The sequence below is a fragment of the Saimiri boliviensis genome, chromosome 20 (genome assembly GCF_048565385.1).
Source record: "Saimiri boliviensis isolate mSaiBol1 chromosome 20, mSaiBol1.pri, whole genome shotgun sequence".
Classification (NCBI taxonomy): domain Eukaryota; kingdom Metazoa; phylum Chordata; class Mammalia; order Primates; family Cebidae; genus Saimiri; species Saimiri boliviensis.
The window spans coordinates 9,681,241-9,704,935 of NC_133468.1; the positions used below are offsets into that span (position 1 = coordinate 9,681,241).

At 44.0% G+C, this 23,695-nt stretch overlaps 1 protein-coding gene across 1 annotated transcript in view; it reads right to left on the reverse strand.

Annotated features, from left to right (window-relative positions):
* The window catches only part of NSG2 (neuronal vesicle trafficking associated 2), a 61,110-nt gene extending 39,649 nt beyond the window's left edge, over positions 1 to 21,461 (reverse strand). The window contains exons 1-3 of the mRNA XM_003936134.3: positions 21,280 to 21,461; positions 20,229 to 20,379; positions 3,305 to 3,388 (exon numbers count right to left, since the gene is read on the reverse strand). Of these exons, the coding sequence (XP_003936183.1) occupies positions 3,305 to 3,388; positions 20,229 to 20,357 (213 nt within the window). The 5' untranslated portion in view covers positions 20,358 to 20,379; positions 21,280 to 21,461. The remainder of the gene's footprint in view (positions 1 to 3,304; positions 3,389 to 20,228; positions 20,380 to 21,279) is intronic.
* Between the last annotated feature and the right edge of the window lie 2,234 nt (positions 21,462 to 23,695).

Here is a 23,695-nt window from a genome sequence, read left to right on the forward strand (position 1 = left end):
CAAATCACAAGCTGTCCCAGTTCCATGAAGGGGCTGGAACGAGAAGGGGTGCACCTTTGCGGTTCCTAAGCTTCCCGCAGCCCCAGGCAATACAATTGCAGGGTAACCCATTGACTGTGTAACAGCACCAAGCTCTCTAACCATAAATTCCCTGACGCCAGCCCTGGTTCTCCAGTGGAAATCTCCATCCTGATCCCCAAGCCTGTTAGTTCCAAGGGTAGCCAGACCACCTATCTTCCCCCTCCCCACCCACGACCTCCAGGCACCTCATATCAGAGCATCTCTCCAGCTCCCTACCTCAGCAGCAGGCAGACAAGCCAAACACCAAGGAGTTCCCCAGTGCCCTTCCTCCAACTGGGAGCAAGTCCTGTGAATTCCACCTCCAAAACAGCTCCTCTGGATCCTGAGTTCCAGCGAGCCAACTCAGCTCAGACCCTTGGACTCTTCTAATTACCTCCACACCTCCTCCCTAGCCTCCCTGTGTCCACCCCTGCACCTGCAGGTGCATCCTTCACGGGGCTGAGAGAGCTCTCTTTAACAAAGCGAAAAACCAGGCTAATTAATGCTTGCAGCTTTACATAAGCATAAGAGAATCCGTTCCATTCCTCCCATTTTGTTCCAAGTGCAGGTCCCCCTCTGCCCACGCCTGACAGTCAGGGCTGCCCCTGAACCACAAAGCCCTTCTTTCCTGACCCCCAGGACTAACTGAGTCAAACTGCATGGGGGTGGAGAACCTCTACAGACCCTGGTCCCTGACCTAGCTGACTCATTTCTGACCTAGCTGACTCATTTCTGTTCTACCCAGCAGTTACCTACTGTAGGCATCACGGCTGAGCAGAGAGGCCACCAGGCCCTGGCTCTGCACACTGGCTCTGCCACTTGCTGGTGGGTAAGCACGTTATGTCCCCTCTCCAAGCCATAGGAGATTATATCAATCTCTCATTTCGATATGATAAAATAGCCACATCACCAAAAGTTGTCAAAGAAGACAAAAAACAACCATGGCCCTACCTCACTGCTAAGAACACAGCCATAGACAGCATTTTAATATTAATACATTTATTTCCATGTTGTTGATCCTCTGTGTTTGTAGTTTTTCACAGCTCCAGTCCTAGAAAGCACACAATTTTAATCTCTGCTTTACTCACTCAACATTCTCTCTTTAAGTATTTGCCCAAATTATTGCACTTCATAGCCATCATTTCAAATGACTGCTGGATAAAGAATAATTTCATTTAAAACACTTAACACTCTATTTGTTTGTTTTAAGCACACTTAAAAATAATTCTCATTTTTGTCTGATTATTGAAATAATTAAGTGCATGTTGCATAACATTTAGAAAGCATAGAAAAGTAAGAATTATATGAAATTATATCATAAATGTATAATTCAGAGACAACTACTCTCTGAGGAAAAAAAGGTGATTCTTAAGAAACTGTAAAGTAGTTCATCCTATGGATGTGTTCTCATTTATAAAATCACAAGAAAGTTGTTGAAAGTTGAGTTTCTAATACTGTGATTTTATAGATAGTACTGCAGTAAACATTCTTATTTGTGAATCTTGGAATATTTCTTGTGACCACTTGCCAGAAAGACAGGTCAACTTGACCCCGTGGCCTGGTGCACCAAGATACCCCAGGCCTCTCCTGCAAGCCCCGTGTTCATTCATAAGGCACCTGCTTATCCCCCCAAGTACTTACATGCAGCTAGGCCTTGGTCCACTTTCACTGGGCCTGTGCTGTGTGGCAGACACTGAAAGTACAACAAACAGTAAGACCAGCCCCTGCTCTCCAGGAGGAGGGTGGCATCTAGAGAAGTTCCACATTCCAGGGGATGCACACAGAGGGACCACACTCCTCCCCTGGGCCACATACGCAGCTGCTTCAATATTGATTTAGCAGGAGGAAAACGAGTCAAAGATAGAAACCAACCTGTATGTTTCTCCCTGCATACACTTCAATTCCCAGATAACCAACCAAGAGTCACATTCACTTTCAAAGCTCCCAGTCACAGTTGACACAAAAAGGCTACTATTAATTTTGCACTTATCCTACACAGAGCCAAGTGCTTTGCATGTACTTTGTACTTCATCTTCACAGCAACCCTGCTATTGTCTTGATTTGGTAAGTGAGATTTGGTGACTTGCTTGTGGTCACACAGCTAGAATAAGGTGAAACCAAGGCTCAAGCCCAGCCAGGCTGCGGCACTGTCCATCCACAGGACCACTTGTTCTACTGCCTCCAGATTTTTGCCTCCTATATATTTCAGGTCTGCCTGCATCTCTCCACCCACTCGTCGCTCTTATCTGATCCGTTACCGTTTTTTTGTGTTTTTTCACCTGACTGCAGTAGCCTAATAGTGCCGTCACATTCCCTCTCATCCACTACGCTCCATTAGCCATGTAACAGCCAGCATGCTTTTTCTAAAACCCAAATTGAATCACGTCCCTTCTCTTCCTGAAGTTCTTTGGCGGCTTCCTGTTACTTTTAGTATTAGACCCGAAATGTCTTCATACAGCCTTCAGTGCCTGGAACTGTCTGCCCTCCAACCACATCTTTTGCCCGTCTGCGTCTGCTCCCCATGCCCTCCTAGAGCCTGGCCTCACCATCCTTATTTCTATTCAGCGTTGGGGCTAGCCACCCTCCAGCCTCAGGGCCTTTGCATAAGCTGCACTCTCCTCACCTCCCAGCACCTTTGTACCTGCTGCATACCCACTTCCCCACCCACCTCAGCTCCTCAGTGACTTCCTCAGGGCATTCCCTGGGGTTCCTCTTTCACCCTCACAGAGCACGCATAGTTGCTCCTTCACGCAATTCATCACAGCTGCAACATACCCCTCAGTGCTCCTCACGCCCTCTCCACCAAGAAATAGGAAGTCAACCTTTAGGGTTTCACCACCAAAAAGCCAGGTGCTCTTCCCCCTTCCCCCTTTTCCATATTTGTTGCAACCACAGACTAAAATTTGAGTGACGTACGCATTTCCATCACATTTCCTAGATCTTGTGATGGAAAAGCAGGAAGAAGGGAACAGGAGAAAGGAGAAGGAATCAAAGAGGCATTTATCAATTATGAGATTTCTCAGAACATTCCGGAGTACACGAGGGTAGGATAGACCTCAGAGGCAGAGTTCTTATTACTAGATTAAACTCAGTGACCCAGACTGTACGGCTTCAAGAAATCCTCCAGAAATAGCCTGCGTCATTTCCCCGACCACAGCAGTACTTGCTCTAAGTGCGAGGTGTGCTGAGCTGGCTGGAGCCAGCCCCACCTTTACTCTTTCTGTGACACCATCAAGAAACTGACCGTAAATTCAGCGATTTTCGGCACCCGGAACTTCCCTTTGTTCTTCTGTTCCGGCTGATACTCCGTTCTTGTCTTCACAATCACCTGAAAGATTCAACCAGTGTGTTAGCATGTATAGAGACTTAAAACATTTTCCTTCCCTTTTTTTAGTAACCAGAATTTATTACACGTGACATAAAGATCAAAAAAATAAAGAACCCCCTTCAAACACACATAACAGAAAATTCCAATTACTCATAATACTTTCCCATTCCAACAGGGACAATCCTAGGTAACAATTTTGATTACACCTTTTTAGAAATTTTTGTAGACTTATGTATGTATATATTGTTATATATTTACTATTTATGAAAATATGTCTTTTATAAGATGAATTCATACTTTATAGTTTAAAACTTGCTTTTATCACACAACACTCTATCTGTCTCCAACTTTCCAATGTAAACAAATATATGATTTTATTTTGCCTTTCAGTATAGTATAACATTTCACTGCATGTATTTACTACAACTGATCCAATTAATCTATAACTGTTATACATTTAAGTTGCTTCCACAGTTTGGTTATATAAACAAGTTATAGGATTGTTTGTAACTCAAAGGATAAATGGAGGGGATGGATACCCCATTCTCCATGATGTGCTTATTTCACATTGCATGCCTGCATCAGAATATCTCATGTACCTCAAAAATATATATACCTTCCATGTACCCACAACAATTAAATAAATATCTAAATAAGTTAAAATAAAATAGAAAGTTATGATGAAGATTCTGTTTCTAAACCTTTGCACACACCCTTAGATCCAGTTTGATTTGGGGACTTGTGAGAAGAAAAATATAAAGTTCTATTGAATCTGTTGTATCATGTTATTTTCTAAAATCTGAATATTTTTGCAGAGGTGGTTAACATCCTATCAAGATATGCTGTCAACCTGACAAGACATTTACGTAACTCCAGCCCACTGTGCAGGCAAAGTGAAAGAAAAGAAACCTGACAGATAATCAATAACTGTTGCCAAGTGCTGCAGTGCCATGAGGAACATAGAAGCTGTCTACGCCTCAGGGTCTCACCTGTAAAATAGGGAGAATAATCCTAATCATATCCCTATTTTATAAGGTTGCTTTGAGAATTAAGTGAGCTGATAATGAGCAATATTTTTGAACCATTTATTATGTGCCAGAACTAGATCAAGCACTTCATATGTCTTAGCTACCTGTCACTATGATATCCATTCTCTTAACAAGGAAACTCAAGCTCAGAGATGCTACGTCACTTGTCCAGGGTCGCACAGCCAAAATGAAGAAATCTTCTCTCCATGATCGCTTCTACTTCCCATTATAGCTTAAATTAACAGAATTTTCACTGAAAACGCCCACCAACTTTCCCTGGAGACAACAGCCAAGTGTATTAACTAGAGCAAGAATTCTTCTATGAAGAATGTCCTTTAACATATGTGAGGCATGCCATGGACTCAGTGCAGCTCAAAAAGAAGGGATGAGGATGGTTCTAACATACATCAAACCCCTACCAGGTGGCACCTAAACGCAGCTTACCTATGGCTGGACTTCAGCCAGTTAAGGAGGCCCTGGCCCCCGGCCATCAGCACCCCACCCTCTCTGACCTCTAGAGCCCATTTCAATGGAAATTCTGCTGCTGTATCCCACTCTCTGCAGTCTGTCCCTCCAAATAACAAAAAGAAAGCCTCTGGCTTCCTTAAACAGGGAAGCGATGCAGCCAAACATGAATGAGAGTTTATGGGAGAGCGGGACAGAAGGATGCTCTGTTATTTTTATTTTCTTCCTACCCTCTAGGCCAAAGAATAGGAAAACAGAAGTTCTTGTACCACAGATAATAAAAATAATTCTCATACTTTGTGCATTTACTATATAGCAGGTACTGAGCATTTGACATGCTTTACCTCACTTAATTCTGCACCATGAAGCAGATACCAATATTGTCAATGTTGTAGGGAGAGTACAAGTGTGGGCTGGGTTCAAATCCTGGCTCCACCACTTACTAGCTGGTGACCTTGGGTGAGTTGATGAAGCCTTCCATGTCTTGGTTTTCTTATTTACAAAATGGGGAAATCACCATGACCACCTCAATGGATTGTTGAGAGGCATAAATGAGTTGATGCAAGTTAGACATTCAGAACATTAATCCAATAACATCTGGGTGCTATCACATTATCTTCCATAGATGTCTGAGGCAGCTGTAGAATGGAGCACTGCACCTGTCAGCCTGCAGGGTCACCCCACCCAGCCTGTCAAGAACAACACAAGGACATCTCAAGAACAAGGCCATTTGAGAATGTCCCCAACTGATCTGCCTAAAAAAAAGAGTTTGGGAAGATGAACAGAAGTTTCCTGGGTGGACAAGACAAGGAAAGACAATCTCTGCAAAATGAACCACAGAGTCAAAGAAACAAAAGTGTGAAACAGCATGTGATCTACAAGGACCTGCTTTACTGGCATGTGAACTGCAATGGGAACGTGAGAGCCAGAAGCTAATGTAAACAAAAAAGCAAATGCTAAAGCTCCTAAGTAATTTACAGCATTCTAGGATAGAACTAATGAAAGAACATCTACACAGGTAGTTTGTGAACTGAAAGTATATTCTACAAATTCCAGTTTTTAGAAATATTTCAGATATCACTAGATCAACTGTCAGATTATGAAGTGGTACAGAAAATTTAGATGTCTGATTATTTCTCTAAACCCACAGTTTTAGGAATATTCACAAACTTGGACTTACAATTTTAATTTTATCTCCCCATGCATGTGTGTATATATATGTGTATAATATATACATATAACATATCTATTGATATATATATAGTACACATATATTTCCTGGTCAGCCTGAGCCACAAGCCTTGGGGTAACAATTGCTTTTTGTGGCAGGCAGCATTCTAATTTGGCTCCAAAGATTCCTTCCCCATGGTGTTCATGTGCTGTATAATTTCCTACCTTTAGAATGTGGGCTGGACCTGTGGTTATGATGGGCTAGTCCCTCCTATGCTTACATTGTGCTATGTAAAACTCCAGCATAACATAGTGGAAGGAGATTCTCCACTGACCTTGAAGAATTAAACTAACATGGTGAAAGAGAGCCATGCAGCGAGTACCTGAGGGCAACCCTTAACCAACAGCCAACAAGAAAACCAGGACCTCAGTCCTCCAACCACAAGGAATTGAAATCTGCTAATAGCCTAAATGAGCTTGAAAGAGGATCCCAAGTGTCAGTGGAAATGCAGCCTGGCCAACACCTTGATTTCAGGCTCATGAGACCCTGAGCAGAGAACCCAGCTAGCCTATGGCTCAACTTCCAACCTACAAAAACTGTGAGATACTAACTTTGTGGTTTTTAAACCACTTAATTTTTGGTAATTTGTCATACAGCGATAGAAAAGTAGTCCATCTTCCCACATTGCCGAGTCTATCTCAATCACCTCTTGGCTTGATCCCTTCCTTTCTAGATCCACAGTCCTCAGACTGGTCTTGACCATCTTCACATCAAATGTCAGAAGCAAAATCAGAGACTAGTAACATTTTTTAAAATGTATTAAGAAGTACTTGCTTCTTAGTCTTTCCCTCTTCCTATTTTTATAAACATCCTTCCCAGAGCTTTTGAAAAAGCTCAAAACCATTTCCGTTCTGTGTAAACTTAAAAGATCCCATATTCTAGCCAACATGTTAAGGCAGGAGACAGAACTAAAAAATACTACTGTCAGAACAAGACCATGAATAATCATTACAGGCAATATCATTCTTATTCTCATAGTAATAAATATTTTGAGGTTGCTTCTCTAAAATCCATCTCCTTCTTCAACCAAAAGCTCTACGATATACCTTTCAGGAACCCACCCCTTCCTCACTTTGCGGCAGCCATGTGGTTTGGTGGGATTGACCCCTTCCTTAGTGACAGCAATGGGCTCTAGTGAAGTTGAGCCAATCAGAGCATACCATCCCATTGATCACACAATTTGATTAGCTCAGACATGGGCATGTTACTCAGTTTGGACCAATGAGCTATGAGGTAGTATTGACTAGTGTCTTGATGAAAGAAGCCTTGTAGGTCTTCATGGGAGTGACTCTTCCTCTGGATGGTGTGGTGAAGACTTGAGTCCTGGAACTATTGCCACCTTGATGGGAACCAGGAGAGGAACAAAGGCAGCACAGAAAGAAGGACAGAGTCAAGAGGAACTCAGAGAAATGGAGCTGGGTCCAGATGACATACTACCCCGGAGTTGCAACTTGCCTGAAGTTAGACCTACTCTGAGCTCCACAGTTATGGGAGCAAATACATACTCTTTGGGCCTTAATCCAATTTTGGCTGGGTTTTCTGTTACTTGAAACTAAAAGCTTTCTATCTGATACACATGTCTTCCAAGAAAACCCAAGAAAATGAACTGGAAAGCAATTACAATTTGGTAAAGTAGCCAAAAACTAAATAAGCAAACCAAAATCAACAGATTTCCTAGGTGTCAGCAAAAAGTCCACGCAAAAACACAATGGGTCCACCAAAAGATACCAGAACGTTCATAGCAGCTTTGTTCCTGACAGCCTCAAACTGGGAAGATCTCAAATGTGCACTAATAGGAGAATTGATAAATTGTGGTTTACTCATAAAATGGAATGCCTCACAGCTATACTGCATATGCATTGATGAATTTCATAGACATTACATTGAACAAAATAATCAGACACCAAGAGGTTTTTATATGTTGTGTGATGTCATTTACATCAGCTTCAAGTGTAATAATTTATATGTATAATATATTTATCATAAAAAATATACCACTCACCATTTGCAGTCATGGGCTTAGAGGGTACTGAAGTTAGGCAGAGTTGGGGCCAGAACCTTTCTTCAAATCCATGTCCTGCTTTGCTCTGAACCCCTATGAAATGCTACTTAGGCTCTGAGTGACTTTCTAATGAAAACAGTTCCTTTAGCTTCAGGGCCTCACTCCTCAAACCACAAAGCTCAAACACAGGCCAAGAGACAGGCAGGTACCTGACACCATGTGAGTCCTCAGTCATCTGCGTTTTTCTTTAGCTAAGCCACATTTTCTCCAAAAGCAACTCAGGCTGCTACCGGTATTTTATCTTCACCCCGAGGAAGTGTTAGCTCTTTGGAATTCCATCTCCATTTCAAAAGGTCTTGACCTATTTGCCTGGAACAAATGGACAGTGCTCTGCCTTCATCTTCTTTGACCTCTCAGTCATTTTTGACAGGCTTGTTCTCTCCCTCCTCCTTGAAAAGTTCTCCTCCCTTGGGACCATGGCAGCCTCTCTCTTGGTTCTCTTGCTGGCTCACCTGTCAGCCCTCTTCAGTCTCCTCTCCAGGCTCCTCCTCTTTCTCCTGACCTCTCAGTGTTGGGATTTCTCAAAGCCAGCTCACGACCACTCTTCTTTCCATCTACAAGCCCCCTCTGCATGTTCTCACTCCCATCACTTCCAAGTTTATTCGTTTTCGTTTGTTTGTTTGGTTGGTTGGTTTGTTGGTTGGAGTTTTTTGTTTGTTTGTTTGTTTGGTTGGTTTTTTTTTGAGACAGAGTCTCCCTCTGTTGCCCGAGCTGGAGTGCAGTGGCATGATCTCAGCTCACTGCAACTTCTGCCTCCCAGGTTCAAGCAATTCTCCTGTCTCAGCCTCCTGAGTAGCTGGGACTACAGGCACCTGCCACCACACCTGGCTAATCAAGTTGTTTATCCTCATGACCCCCAAATTTATACTTCCACTCAGATGTCACTTAACACTCAGATGATCCTACCAGACATTCTCCCTTGAATCGACACAAGAAAGTTACGATGATTGCACCAAAGCTCTTGGGTTTTGACCCTCCTGCCCCAGCCACCTCACCCTCAACATCATCATGCCATGTAATCCCTAACTTAGAAGACAATAGCAGCATTATCCAAAACACTGTTTATGTCAAATCAAATACAGGAATCTCTCATGATTCTTCTTTTCCCTTTAGTCTCAAAATTCGTTCCATTATTCCACCCATTCCAGCTCCAGCTTCCTCAAAAATTTCCCTTGAATCAACCCAGCCATCCAGTTGCACAGCCTCTACCCCAGTCCAGGACATCATCATCTCTCTTTGGACCTTTACCCTGGCCAGCTTCCTTGTTTCCAAAGCCAGGAGAAAGATCCCTCTAGATCGAGAGACAATACCACCAAACCTTCAGAAGACACCTGGGAGGCCAAAACCTGAGGCAACTCCAGAGAGGCAGTTTTAAGTGGCCTGGGAACAGGTCAGGTGAGGTGAGTGGGTAACAGGGAGGAAGCTGGAGAGGCACACAGAGGCTCTGAAAGCCATGCTAGTTTGAAGATTAATGTGAGGGCAGTGAAGAGCTGAGGAATGATCATAAATGAGAAAATGCCCTTGCAGGTATGCAAGTCAGGCACAGGAGAGGCCTCTGGCCACAGTGAAGGTACACTGCATGGGGACTGGAAGAGAGCAGGGAAAGTACAGCCCTACAGAGTTACTGCAACCAGCCAGCTAGAGGACGTTCATAAAACTTGGTGTTTTGTTCCTATGGAGTAAAGCCAGAAACATTTCCCTTCTATAAACAATATAGTCACAGTTACTTTTTTTAGTATTCTTTTTTTTTTTTTTTTTTTTTTTTTTTTTTTTTTTTTTGAGACGGAGTTTCTCTGTTGTTACCCAGGCTGGAGTGCAATGGCGCGATCTCGGCTCACTGCAACCTCCGCCTCCTGGGTTCAGGCAATTCTCCTGCCTCAGCCTCCTGAGTAGCTCGGATTACAGGCATGTGCCACCATGCCCAGCTACTTTTTTGTATTTTTAGTAGAGACGGGGTTTCACCATATTGACCAGGATGGTCTCGATCTCTTGACCTCGTGATCTACCCGCCTCGGCCTCCCAAAGTGCTGGGATTACAGGCTTGAGCCACCGCGCCCGGCCTAGTATTCTGAAGGGGAAAGCATAAGAAATGTTAGCCAATCGTTATTAATTGTACCTTAGAGGAATCAGCTTGCATAGGCATAGAGAGCAAGAGAGGAGCAAAATAAATTTGCAAAGAAAGCCTCTCTTCTAGACATTCTATTTTTTCCCACAGTTAAAAGAAAATGGAGCAAGACAGAGACCTGAGCACCTTGTCTATCAACAGAAATGAGAGCGGAAAAGTGGAGAGGGGAGAGGCAAAATTGCTTTTACTCTTTTTATTCTTAAAAGTGGGCTTTTATAGATATTTGGAAAAATAAAACTCCAGGTTTTCAAATACGATTATGGACTCGGGCAAAGCAATAACTTTGTTTTCTTTTCATATTTACACACTGGATCCCCATGGTCCTGTCAGCTGCTAATATGAAGAACATAATTTAACATACTTGGCATTGTGAAAATGGGATAAATTATTCATCCCTAAAAGACCCCTTGTCTGGATATAATACCCATTTCACTGGCAAGGCCAGATAATACATGGTGGCTTAGACGCTGCAAAGTACAGATCATAAAAATTTAAAATACTACTTCCCAGGATTATCAATAATGAAGAGGTTCCCACATGGAGAGGTCCCAGGATTGGCAGGAACAATAAATAAAAGTGCAGAAGTGCTGACAAGGAGCAAGATTGTATTTTTATGAGCTGGACTTGCAAGGTCCAAAAATAGATCTAAGCTGTATCCATCAGCTCATCCCTGGAGCAAAGAGACAGGTTCAGAGCCAGGACAATGAACGGCTGGCACTGAGTCCCTACTATGAGCCAGGCATGGTGCTGGGTGCCCTGCTGATGTGGACTCATTCAATTCTCCTAATTCTCCTGACAACATTCTCTCCAACCCTCAGTTCTCTCCTTCAAAATCATTATTATTATTCCCATTTTTCAGATGAGGACATTTAGCCTCTGATAGACCACTCACTTGCCTGTGATCAAATGATCGGCCTCAGGTTAAGCTGGATTCAAACTCAAGAATATCATACTTTTTCCTATTGATCATGGTTTTTGGTTTTTTGTAAAGGTATTCACCGCATGCCTGGCACTGTGCCGAACACTTTACATCCTCTATCCAAGCCAGTCTTCTCAATCACTCTATGAGGTAAAGGTAATTATTCCCATTTTACAGAAAAGAAGCCTGAGTCCTAGAGAACAGAAACGACTTCACAACCTCACATGGCCACTAGGAGGCAGAGCCCAGACTTGAACCTAAGCTCAGATCCAAGTACCACCTAACACTTGAACCTTGATCCTGGGGAACCAGGACATAATTATGGAGGCCATAAAAACTGTGGAAGGAATGAGTGAACAAAGAAATCCTATTTCTAAAGAGAGAAGGCAAACTTGCCCGAAGGGGCCTGCATCCTTAGTGGGAAACTGAGCACCTCTCACTGCTCACTCCACGCTCCCTCTTTGGGTCTGAGTTTTTTCCTGGGGCCCTTGAAGTTTGGTATTGGGCCCAGAACATAGGGCAAAATGTCAGTGCTCAGAAGACTTTAGTGGCAGTATTGTCCAACCCCATCAACTCACAAATGGGGAATCTGAGGCACAGAGAGGGAAAGGGATTTGCCACAGGTCACACAGTAAGACTGAGTCAGAAGCAGGTCTCTAGTATGAATGCCAACTCCCAGTTCAGAGTTCTTGCTATGGAATAAACTTTGTTTTTCTTGCTAGACTTTTGCTTTCTCAGTATAAAAGTTGGCCTCAAGTGAACCACGTGGTGTAACAAATCTGTAACTCCCAGTTCTACAGCAATGCACAACATGGAGCAAGACAAGGTGCTCTCCGTGGGTTTCTCTATGAGGGACTTCCAGCTCCTTCTGTGCTGAACAGCGGCAAGCTGCCTGGCCTGGAGTCATTACAGTGGTGCTCGTAGCTCTGCCACCTGAGTCTTCCACAGGTCATGTCACTGCTCACCTCTCCTTGCTGCCTGGGGTGGTCCCTGTGACCTCCAGAAACAAGGAGCCTGATTCTAGGACTAAACAGATAATGTTAAGAACTACAGCAATAATAATGATACCATAGCATTAAGCATCTACTATGTGCTGGGCACTATGATAAATATTTACTATGTATTTTCCTCATTTTGTCTTTACAACAATCCTTAGAGGAAGATGTTAGTGTCATGAGGAAACAGAGTGTCAGAGTGGTTAATAAACTTGCCCAGGGTCACACTGCAAGTAGGTGGAGTTAGGATTTGAATTCATACTGTGCTGTTGTGACACCTCCCTGTACAGACAGAGACAGTGGCTTCACAGTGATCTCCCTGTGTGTGAAAGTGAACAAGTTACATCCACTCCCTGAGATCATTCACCAGCCATGAAATGGGAGTGATTTTTTAATAAAAATTCTGAGGCCAGATGCAGTGGCTCACATCTGTAATCCCAGCACTTTGGGAGGCCAAGGCAGGAGGTTCGCTTGAGGCCAGGAGTCTGAGACTAGTCTGGACAAGAAGGCCCTATCTCTACAAAATGTTTTAAAAATCAGCCTGGGCATGGCAGCATGTGCCTGTAGTCCCAGCTACTTAGGAGACTGAGGCAGGAGGATTGCTTGAGCCCAGGAATCTGAGGCTGCAGGGAGCGATACAGGATCACACCACTACACTCCAGCTTCAGGATGACAGAGAAAGACCCTGTCTCTAAAAATAAATGAATAAAATTTGATGCATTCTTATGGTAAAAACAACAACAACAAAAAACATGGAAAGTATAGAATAAAATTTTTCAAATGGAACCCACCCACCCCAATCCCCATTTCCCAAAAACGTAACAGTTCCTTGTGTGTCTTTCCAAAACTGTCTTATGAATTACAAGAATGAAACATGCTCACACTATGTGTGTTTCCCGACATGGGATCACTCCACACCACTCTCTTTAAAGCTGTTTGGATGGAGCAGTGTGTCTGCGGCATCTTTCCATGCTGGTGTGTGCAGATCAACCTCATTCTCAAAACCTCTGCTGAGGATTCCGCCTGCGTGCGCCACGGCTCAGTTAACCAGGCCCTTCTCAGGGAAAAGTCCCAGTTGCTCTCAGTCCTTTTCAATATACAGTGGCCTTTGCATACTTGAAAAATATACCCAGAGGGTAATTTCCTACCAGTGAAAAGCATACCAGTCAAATGGCATCCACAGTTTACATTTTACAGACAATGTCAAAATACCCTCTGAAAAACACTGCATCACATTACATAACAACGAGAGGGAATTGAGGACAAGTTTGCCACCCGTGTTGTCAACACGAGGAAATATCCATTTTTTGTGCCAATCTGATAAGTTAAAAAGTACAGTTTGTTTAAATTATGTTTTCAGATTATAAGGTGTTTTCATTATGTTTATTGGTCAGTACCTATTTGCTGGATCTGCCTGGTCAGAGATGTTGTCCCAATTTGGGATGATTTATATTTCATCTCTTGAGATTCTCTGAAGAACCATAAGGCTCTAGAGCAGGAGTGCCAAACTTTTTACACAGGGGGCCAGTTCACTGTCCCTCAGACCGTTGGAGGGCTGCCATATACTGTGCCCCTCTCACTGACCACCAATGAAAGAGGTGCCCCTTCCTGAAGTGCGGCGGGTGGGGGGGGCAGGATAAATGGCCTCAGGGGGCCGCATGCGACCCGCAGGCCATAGTTTGGGGACGCCTGCTCTAGAGCCTGGAGCCTGCAGGGATATGCATTTTTGCTGCTCCCTGGGGAAAGGCTATGCTTCTCCTATCCTGTGTCTCAGGGAGAAAAAGAAACCCTGTAGAAAGCCCAGAGAGAGGCCCAGAAGGCACGCAGTCCTCAGTGACAGCCCTAGGTCTCCCTTTCAGGCCTCCCTGGCAGAGCATCACCAGGCCCCACAACTCCCCACACCCACCTGTGAAACCCTATCCTTCTCACCATGCTCTACTTCTGCAGTCTCCTAAACCTGTCATCTTCAAGAGACATATTCTGGATGCCCAGTGAAAGGAAGGAAACTGTATCTGTGTGCTCCCTCAGTATGCCTTGCACTGAGCGGGCCCATTAGACAATTGTCACACTGTTTCTCTCACCAGCACCCTCTAAGGTAGATATTATTGCCTGTTTTAGTGATGAACAAATTCAAAGCCCAGAGACACTAAGCAATGTGCCTAAAGCTGCACAGTAAGTAAAGAGCTTAGCTGAGATTTGAACCCAGTCTCTAGGACTATAAAGTGCATGTGGCCTACCATGCAAAATTTGAAGCATGCCATACACTAGTCATTGGTTTCTAAATGTCTGTGTTCCTCTCCTCCCACAAGCAGGTAAGTGGCCTCCTCCAAGATGCGTAAAGACTTAATAATCAAGAGAAAGAAAAGGAGCGTTTGCCCAGAGCACAGCAGCAGACTTGGTGATTACAGTTCACCTGGGGCTCTCCCAAGGTGGGTTGTGCCTGCCTGTGGTTTGCTTTCTGCAGACCTGCCACTCACTAGCTGGCATTTCCTGCGCACCTGCATGCAGATCTTGGCTGCACTGTTTTCCTTTGGTGTATCCTAGGACTGCCTTCCACCTGTCTGAGCCTGTTTCTGCACCTGTAAAATGCGGATCATGGTAGCATGTCACAGGGGTTGTGGGGACACCTGAGCTATTGTGGCTACTTAAGGCAGCAAGGCCCCAAAGGCCTGTCCTGAAATTTGATGTCTGCAGACTAATGTTTCAGCTTCTCAAGAACTCGCTCCCATGACCAGAGAAAAGCCACCTAGATTTGAGTCTATTCCCTCAGCTACCAAGTAGAGAAATTGAGCCCAGTTTTAAGCTAGGCAAGAGAAAAGGGATCCGCCAGTAATTTCCACTGCCCACTGCATGCCAGGCCTAAGGCTCCCGAGATGACACAGCCTCAGGTCTAGGGGGCAAATGGAGCAAAGAAAGCAAATTGTCCTCCTAAGCAACCTGGCACCATCTCTAAATACCACCAGCCTCCCCACCTGACTGCCACTGCCCCACTACCCTCTTCTCCCTGAACGTGGCCGTGGCCTCCTAGCTGGTGTCAGGCCTCCCATCATTTTCTTCTACCCCCTTATTGGGGTGCTTCCGGCAACCCAGCCACCTCTGTTTTGGGGGACACTAATCTTGTGCTGCATGGAGGACTTATTGGGAAGAAAAGGTAACGGAGGTCAGAAGACCAGGCATGAGACTGAACCTGTCCCTTGTCCCTAGGGTGGCTCACAGCAATGAGGACAATCTTCCAAAAATTGAAGCATGACTCTCATGCTTTAAATCACTTTAAAAAAAAAAAGCACCAGGCCCCACATGAACAGGTGCCCACCCTGCCTCATGTCTTAAGTCTCTCCCTATCATTTGATATCTCCAGCCAATGTGGCCCCCTCCTCTACCTTCCTGGGGGCTCCGCCAGGCCTGCTGCCTGAAACCCTGTTATTATAATCAGGTCCCCTATATGTCTCATTTCTCCTCTCATTACAACACCTTGTTCTTTCCTTAACAGTCCTTCTCACAATTTGCATCTATATGCTTTTATTTGTACAATGGATTGTTCAAAGTCTCTATTCCCCATTGGACTGGAAGCTCCATGAAAGCAGTGGCCAATGCTGTCTTTTCATGGCTGTGTATCTATGGCCTAGCACAGTGACTGGCTCACAGATGGTACCCTACACGATGTGCTGGATGGATGGATGGGTGGTGAACAGATGGACAGATGGATGGATGGATGGAGAGATGAAGAATGAATGAATGAAGGAATGCCTTCCAGTGTGATAAATACAACTACAGCTATTCTTATGGGTGGTTGAGGAAGGCGTTCAGGAGAGCTGCTTTCTGAACTGGGTTTAGAAAGATGAATATTGACATCACACAAGCAAAGGGGCCAGAAGGGCGTTCTGGGAAGAAGGAATGGCATGTTCATAGAGGAGGAGGCATGGAACATCCTGGGGAGTGTGTGAGACTCTAGGGCAGGGTTTTCCAACCTTGGTGTTGTTGACATTTGGGGCAGGATAATTCTTCCCAGAAGCAGGAGTGAGGTGTCCTGAACACTGCAGTATATTTAGCAGCATTCCTGGCCTCCTCCCATAAAATGCCAGTAGAATCCTCCCTCTAGTTGTAACAGTGAAAAATATCTTCAGATATTGCTAACTGTCCCCAAGGGAGAGAACACTGCCTGAAGTTCCGCTGCTCCAGGAAGGTCTGGCACGCTGACATTCCAGGCACAACGTGGGAGTGAAAGCAATGGAGGCCAGCAGACCAGATGGGGTGAAGGAGCTGGAGTGGTAAGGTTAGGATTCAGGGAGGAGATATTGCGGGGTGAGGGGATGCAGAGGGTTTCCATTGGGGAAGGACCCAGGCACAGTCCTGGGAAGGCTTGGGGGCAGTGTGGAGGACTAAGGCTCATGAAAGGGAGAGGCAGGAGACCACTTATGAGACTGGTCCTCCTCCCAGAGGCAGACACCAGTCTCTCCAGCACCAGGCAGGGAGAGAGCACTGGGGGTTCTGGTGTTCTGTTTGGGGGACCAGTCCAGGTCCCTTCCAGGTCCAGGAGCCTGCCAGGGGGAGGGCTCACGGGGTAGGTGCAGTCACAGATGAGGGAGTCTGGAGTTTGAGGAAGTACTCTCCAAAAATAGGAGGCTTCTTACTGAAGGCAGTGCATTGGAACATCAAGTACACTGAGGTTCCAACCCCAGCCCTTCCATTCTTCTATAAAGTTTGGGCAGGTCATTATACTGATCTGAGCCTCAGTTTCCTCATCAGTGAAATAGGTGCACTGAAACCCGCCTCAAATGGGTGCTAAGAAGATCAACTGAAATAACATGAATGTCCTGCAGATTCCCCACCCCTAGCTCTGAGCAAGTCTTCAGACAAGTTCCATGGGAGGACTCTAGCTAGCCTCCACAAGATGTTCTCTTGATACTCAGATTTCATACTGCTAAAGGAGACTCAGAAGACTGATTTTCAGTATTATAAGCACACTCTGTATTTTACATTTTTAAAAAGGAAAGCCATGATCTGACTTTGGGGTCAAATATTCTTCTTTCTGATAACCATCTTAGCTTCAAATATTCACCATCTGACTGGAGCCTAACCAAAGGGCTTACAGCTGTGTCAGGGCTCACTCTGCCTCCTCTACAAAAGTCCTGTGAGGTGAGTCCCCAAATTAGCATCTCCATTCTACACACTAGAAAACTGAGGCTGAGGCAGCTTAAGAAACTACCCTCCAAGTTCTTAGCGAAAGCAGGCTGGTAAGAGTTGGAGTGGGATTTGAATCCACCAAAAGAGGTGGCGTCAGAGTCATTGCTGGTCACCAGGATGCTATTCTAAGCATTTAGAAGACCTTCAGTTTCTTAAATAAAAATTACTTTTAACACGTCCGTTCTCATGGGGAAAAAATTTACTCTTGTAAAGATTCAAAAAATCTAAATATTAGCACAGAAAACTGATAATACAATTCCCCAGTCAGAGAAGACAGAGACCTAAGAGAGAAGAATGGAGTGCGCTGCAGGTCACTGGCTGAGTTCAAGCCACAGACCACACCTGGGGACTCCCAGGCCGGTTCACTCCTCATTCCTGCGGAGGAGGAAGGTTTTGGAACAGCACTGCCTGGGCTCTGCATCCGGGATGCTTTCCCAGCTATTTGCTGTGGGGAGCTACTTTACCACCCTGTGTCTGAGTTTGTGTAAAATTCGAACCAAAGTAGTGACTCCCTCACTGGGGCATATTAACTCCTGAGAAGAAGAACTGAAATTGCATGCATGTGTGAGAGTGTGTGTGTGTGCACATACAGCTTAGCATCAAGAATTTAGGAAGCACCTGAAAAATGGCAATGTTGTTCTCTTATAGTTTTTTTTTTTAAACCAGGCACTTTACATATGACTATTTTGAAGTAGGTATGATCCTCCCCATATCACAAAACAGGAAACTGAGGCCACCCAGGTGAAAGACTGTGTGTGACAATCAGAGGGAGTCTTCAGTGTGCCCCTGTGAGGATGTGTCACACTGGGCTCCCCGGATCTTCCAGGATAATTGGTTTCTTCTTGCACACATGCAGACCCACTGTTAGAGAAAATGCATCAACCGTCAGGCTTTGGGACACTGTCTGGTACACCTGGCTGGATGCTCAGTGGTTATCAGACCTGCGTTTTCTCTCAAGGAAAGAATAAAGCCCTGGAAGGTGGGTGGGAGAGTAAGGGAGGACAGAGACCATGCTAATCTCTAGATGACCTGCAGGCACGTAGAAGGCTAGGGGAGAGATGACCTCAACACAATCCCTTTTCTTTGCACATCTGTTAGGAACATGCAGATCTGCAAAGCTATAGCTGTTGGCCTCACAAAGCCCCAAGAAAAGATCCCTCTCTTCTTCTACCCAACTTCTATTTACAGCTGGGTTCGAACTTCAATATTTCTACTTACTCATTCTGTGAGCTTGTATAACTCACCAAATTTTCATCTATAAATGTGAATGAATAATCCCTGACTCTCAGGGGTAATGCACACCTAAAACTGGTCCCCCACTTTGGCTGCACACAGGAGTCACCTGGGAGATTTCATTCATATAAACGCCTGGGTCTCACTCTCAGAGGCTCTGAAACAATTGTTCTGGGGTGTGGCCTAGAAAGCAGGCATTTCAAAAGCTCCCCAGGTGAGTCTAACATGCAGTTCAAAACCAAGAAGCTCTGATATACATGTGTCAGGTACTCTATTTATACTGCCCCTTCTCATCTCTTTAGTGGTAGTTGCCTGTTCAGAATTTATCTTTAAAGGATTTATCAGTTCCTCAGGATGGCTCTTAAGAATTTTCTCTGTCTGCCACCCCACCCCTACACGTTCTTATATTGACAATCTCTGCACTTTCAAAACAAATGATTCAACCCCTGGCCAATCAGCAGGCCCTCTATCTAGCTTTGGCTCCTCTTCTGTTGATTGGTTGAAGCCAATTGGTTAAGACACACAATGCCCTCCTACAGATGCCAATGGGAAATCAAACAGATGGAATGGTCCATTGTTCGCTCTTCAGCCAGGGAACTCTATCATTGGCCTCCAAATCTCTCCCTTACCATGTACAAAAGCTCACATAATAAAACCCCAAGTTGTCCCAGGTGGACCTTAAATGATACTATTTGTCCCTTCTGTATCCATGTGTCCATAACCCCCACCCCACCTTTGTATGAATGCCCACCTCCATTCTTCATGGACTACTCCCATGTCAGGAGATGTGCCATCAGCCAGTCACTCATTTCCAGCCACGCCTCCCCCAAAGACACTCTCCTGCAGTCATGCTGCTCCCCGAAAGCTCTCCATGCTTTGCACATGTGTGCCCTTTGCCTTAAAAATGCCTTCCCTTCCCCGCTCCATGGTCTGCCAGGAAGGTTTTTTACTCACCTTTAAAAGCCCAATTCGAATGCTTTCCTCTGCAGTTTGCCTAACCTTCCTCTCAGTCCCATTCCCAAACCCTCTCCACCCCAACAAAATCGAGTTGTTTCCACCGGCGCACCCTCACAATCTTTGTAATCCTCGCGTATAGCATGTAACAGGATGAATTAGACTAATTTGTCATCCTGGAAAAGGATTTTGTAATTTTGTCTTTTTATAACCAACTCATAGTACAGGGACAGCGCCTTAGCAGTTACAAACTGAATGCTTGTTGGAGTGAATCCAATCCTCTGTCCTCAAATCTAGACCTGTCAATTTTTGAAACACCTTCCCAAAATAATCAAGATGAATTTTCTGTCACCATCTAGAAGCTTATTAGTATTCATCAGCTGTAAGAAAACTTTAACAAGGAAAGATTAATTTGCTTGCCCATTTATGCAGATATGAACAAAAAAGGAATAAACACTTACCATAAATCTGAAATAACATAAGAGATGTCTTGGCTCTGGAAGGAATAACTATATTTTACAAGAAATGGAGCACATTTGGCAGATAATGGAATGAAAGGGTTTGTGAGGTGGAATTGTTTGCTGCTTTATTTCCTGAGATGGGGGGAGCCTGGGGGCTGAGGCGAGCAAGAGCACCTGCTTTACCTTTTCTGGAGCAGGCAGCTGTAGGTGATTAACCTCCAGGGGAGTGATGAGAGGGACGGTCTGGAAGCCATCCTCAACTGAAGGCGGCTTGGTTCCCTTCTCGCTGGGGTTACTGTTCAGCTTCACCATCCTTATGCCTTTCTTCCCAGACCTAAAGCAAGCAGGGGGATTCTGGTTACAGCAGGAGGTGAGGCAGAAAGAGAGGGCTGACGACAGAGAAAATAGCACTGTCCTCAACAGCTCCATTCAAGTGGCTCGAAATCTAGTGATCAGTCATTGATCTTCCACTAGATTTCCTTACATGATTCCCATTGTCCAATAAAACTTCTTTAATCATCAAAATATGCCACCTGCCCACAGGGTTCAACAGCACTGAAATTTAAGGAATTCAAGGAAAATCCTAAAGCTACACACACACAAAAAAATATGTGTAAAACAAAAACCCAAGACACTAAAGCTGAAGTGTTCACACAATGCCAGTAAAAAGATTATTTTTAGTACAAAATGAAGTCCTATTATCCCATCCCCCCACCCCCTCCTGCAGTATGATAAATTTCACCTCACCACTCTGGTTGCTGTTTTATTATGCTGGTTTTCCATCAGCAGTACCCTAAAACACAATAAATACATTCAATGTCTCTATGCGTACCCTGTTACATCATATGTGGATTGTACATGAGGTGCAATTTCCTTAAACAAAACAAAACAAAAAGGCTAGCTTGAACCTGATCCTGTTATTCAGCCATGGAATGCCTCCATTTCCTCAATAGCGAAGGGCCATTTTTTTTTTTTTTTTTTTTGGTTCCATGGAAAGTTAGCAGCCCCCATATTGCAAGATTGCCAACTAAATAAACAAATCACATTTATTCATCTCCAGATCTCTTGGAAGTCAAATGGTGCTCCCCTCCCACCCCCAGAAGCTCAACACAACTGAATTTCTTCTCTCAATCCTGCTGATGGAACGTTATTAGACAAAACAGCGTTGTTGTGGGAGTGAAAGGGGTTGGAAGATATTGGGGAGTGGTTATAATAAAAACAAATGCCTACTTACTGTGCTGCACTCTTGGGGGTCAGAACAGATTCAAGCCAATTTGAAGAGGAGGAGGACGGCCAGGGGTCCTCCCTCCTCAGCCCGAGCTTGTGGTGCTGAAAGGACAGCGCCTCGCGTGTGTCTGGATCGGAGCTTCTGAGAGCAGGCGTGAGCGAGCGGGGAAGAGCTCCTGGCAGCTGCCTGCCTGCTTGCTCGCTCGCGCCCCCTCCTACTGGGGAACGCGCTCCCACACCATCTGTCATCTGGCACCACCTGCTGTTTCCTATGCATGGCCACAACCGCTGCATGGGACAAAATGGTTTTAAGAAAGTGGGAGGGATTCTGGCCACATTAAAAAAAAATTATTTGCACCATATAACAAGGAATCCTTGAGCCTTTGGAAAAACTGGAAAAGCAGGTACATTCGTTTGGAGAAGGGATTGCCTCCTAAGACCTTCCAGAACAATATCATAAAACAGAATGGTTCAAGATCTCTACCATGCTCTGACCCTGTGGTCAGGACAGAAGGAAAACACATTTATTATGTATCTTTCATGCAGTGGGCACTTTTCCATCCTCTTTCAGATTATTTCCCTCATTTGCAAAACGAGGATTCCAATAGTACAGACATGATGGGGTTAGTACAAAGTATGACATGGGATAGCATAGGGAATGCATTTAGTACAGAGTAGGGACTATGGCAAGCACCATATTCACATAAGCTACTATACTCATCATTCCACTGTGATCTTACAGGTCAGCCAAAGTAACCAGAGCTGGGACTTCAACCCTGGTCCATGACCGCCAAAATTTGTATCCAGCCCAGGACATTATATGGTTTCCAAGTTGGTGTCTGGAATCAGAGAGGGCAAAGTCCTAGTGTCTGCTCTACCAATTTCTGGCTGTAAGGATTCTGTACATTTTGCATTCATTCTTTAAACCTTCATTTCCTTATCTCTGGTATAAGAATAATAATATCTCTCTTGCAGAGTAATTGTGAATATGAGAAGAGATTACGCTCAAGGAAACCCCTTATTACTTAGGGACAAGGTTCTGAATGGCTGAATTATTTTATCCCTGGGGATTGCTCATAGACTCTCTTCAAATCCTCTATGGTCAAGGCTGTTGCCACTGTTTTCACTAAGCTGTGGCTTAAGTCACTGTTGCTTGTTTATTCCCCAGCCACAGTGCTGTTTATGATGCACTTCATGAGGTCCAGCTGTCTTGGCATTTGTAATAGGGTCCCCTTTTGCTTTCAAAAGTATTCTAGTTTATGTGATAAATAGGTTACCGTAGTTAGTGCCCACGTGCTGAGCATACATTCTACTAGATAAAAGGCCAGGAGAAAACTTATGTATTATATATATTGTTCAGTAATGAAATGTGTATGTGTGTGTGTGTGTAGACAAAGAGAGAGAAAGATTTTCTAAGACAACAAAGGTTAACACATCTGAGCTACACAGGGCTATTTTAATAGAAGTATGTAGATATATGATATGGGAGTGTCCCAATAAATGTTAGTTCTCAACTCCCTTCTTTCCTAAGACCTAGATATTTTCAGGTGCAATCATTGTCTAAGGATAACAGGACAACACAATGTGGACAACCACATGGAGTCAATTGTGAACACTTGTGTTTAATCCTATTATTGCTGCCTCCAGAGGAAAAAGAAATTCCTTTTGACATGTCTTATGATTGATTCACACATAGAAATCACACTTTTAATAATTCCAAGACAAGATTCTACATAGCAAAGGAATAACTAACTAACTAAAGAGAAAACCTACAAAATGGAAGAAAATATCTGCAAACTATGCATCTGACCAGGGTTAATATCCAGCATATATAAGAAACCCAAACAACTCAAAGGCCCCCCAAAAATATGATTTAAAATTGGCAAAAGACCTGAATAGACATTTCTCTAAAGAAAACATATACGTATTTGAAAAAGTGCTCAATGTCCCTAATTGTCATGAGCTGAGATCATGCCACTGTACTCCAGCCTAGGCAACGAGAGTGAAACTACATCTCAGAAGAAAAAAAAAAAAAGATTAGTAACTGTGATACACCTCTGGAAAAACTGACAAAGAGAAAAGACAGAACACACAAATTATTAATATCATGAATGAAAGAGGAGCTAACACTACAAAGCACGAAGATATTAAAAGGATAATAAGAGACTACCACAAACAATTCTATGTACATAAATTTGATAAAGTAGATTACATGGGCCAATTTCAATTTTTCAAAAACCATAAACTAGTAAAACTTACTGAAGATGAAATGATAATCCGAACGATAATCCTAACTATTAAGGGAACTGAATTTGTAGCAAAAATCTTCCCCCAATAATGAATCTTCAAAGCAGACAGTTTCACTGTTGGAACAAATATTTTTTTAAAATTATACACAATCTCTTCTAGAAAATAGAAGAAGA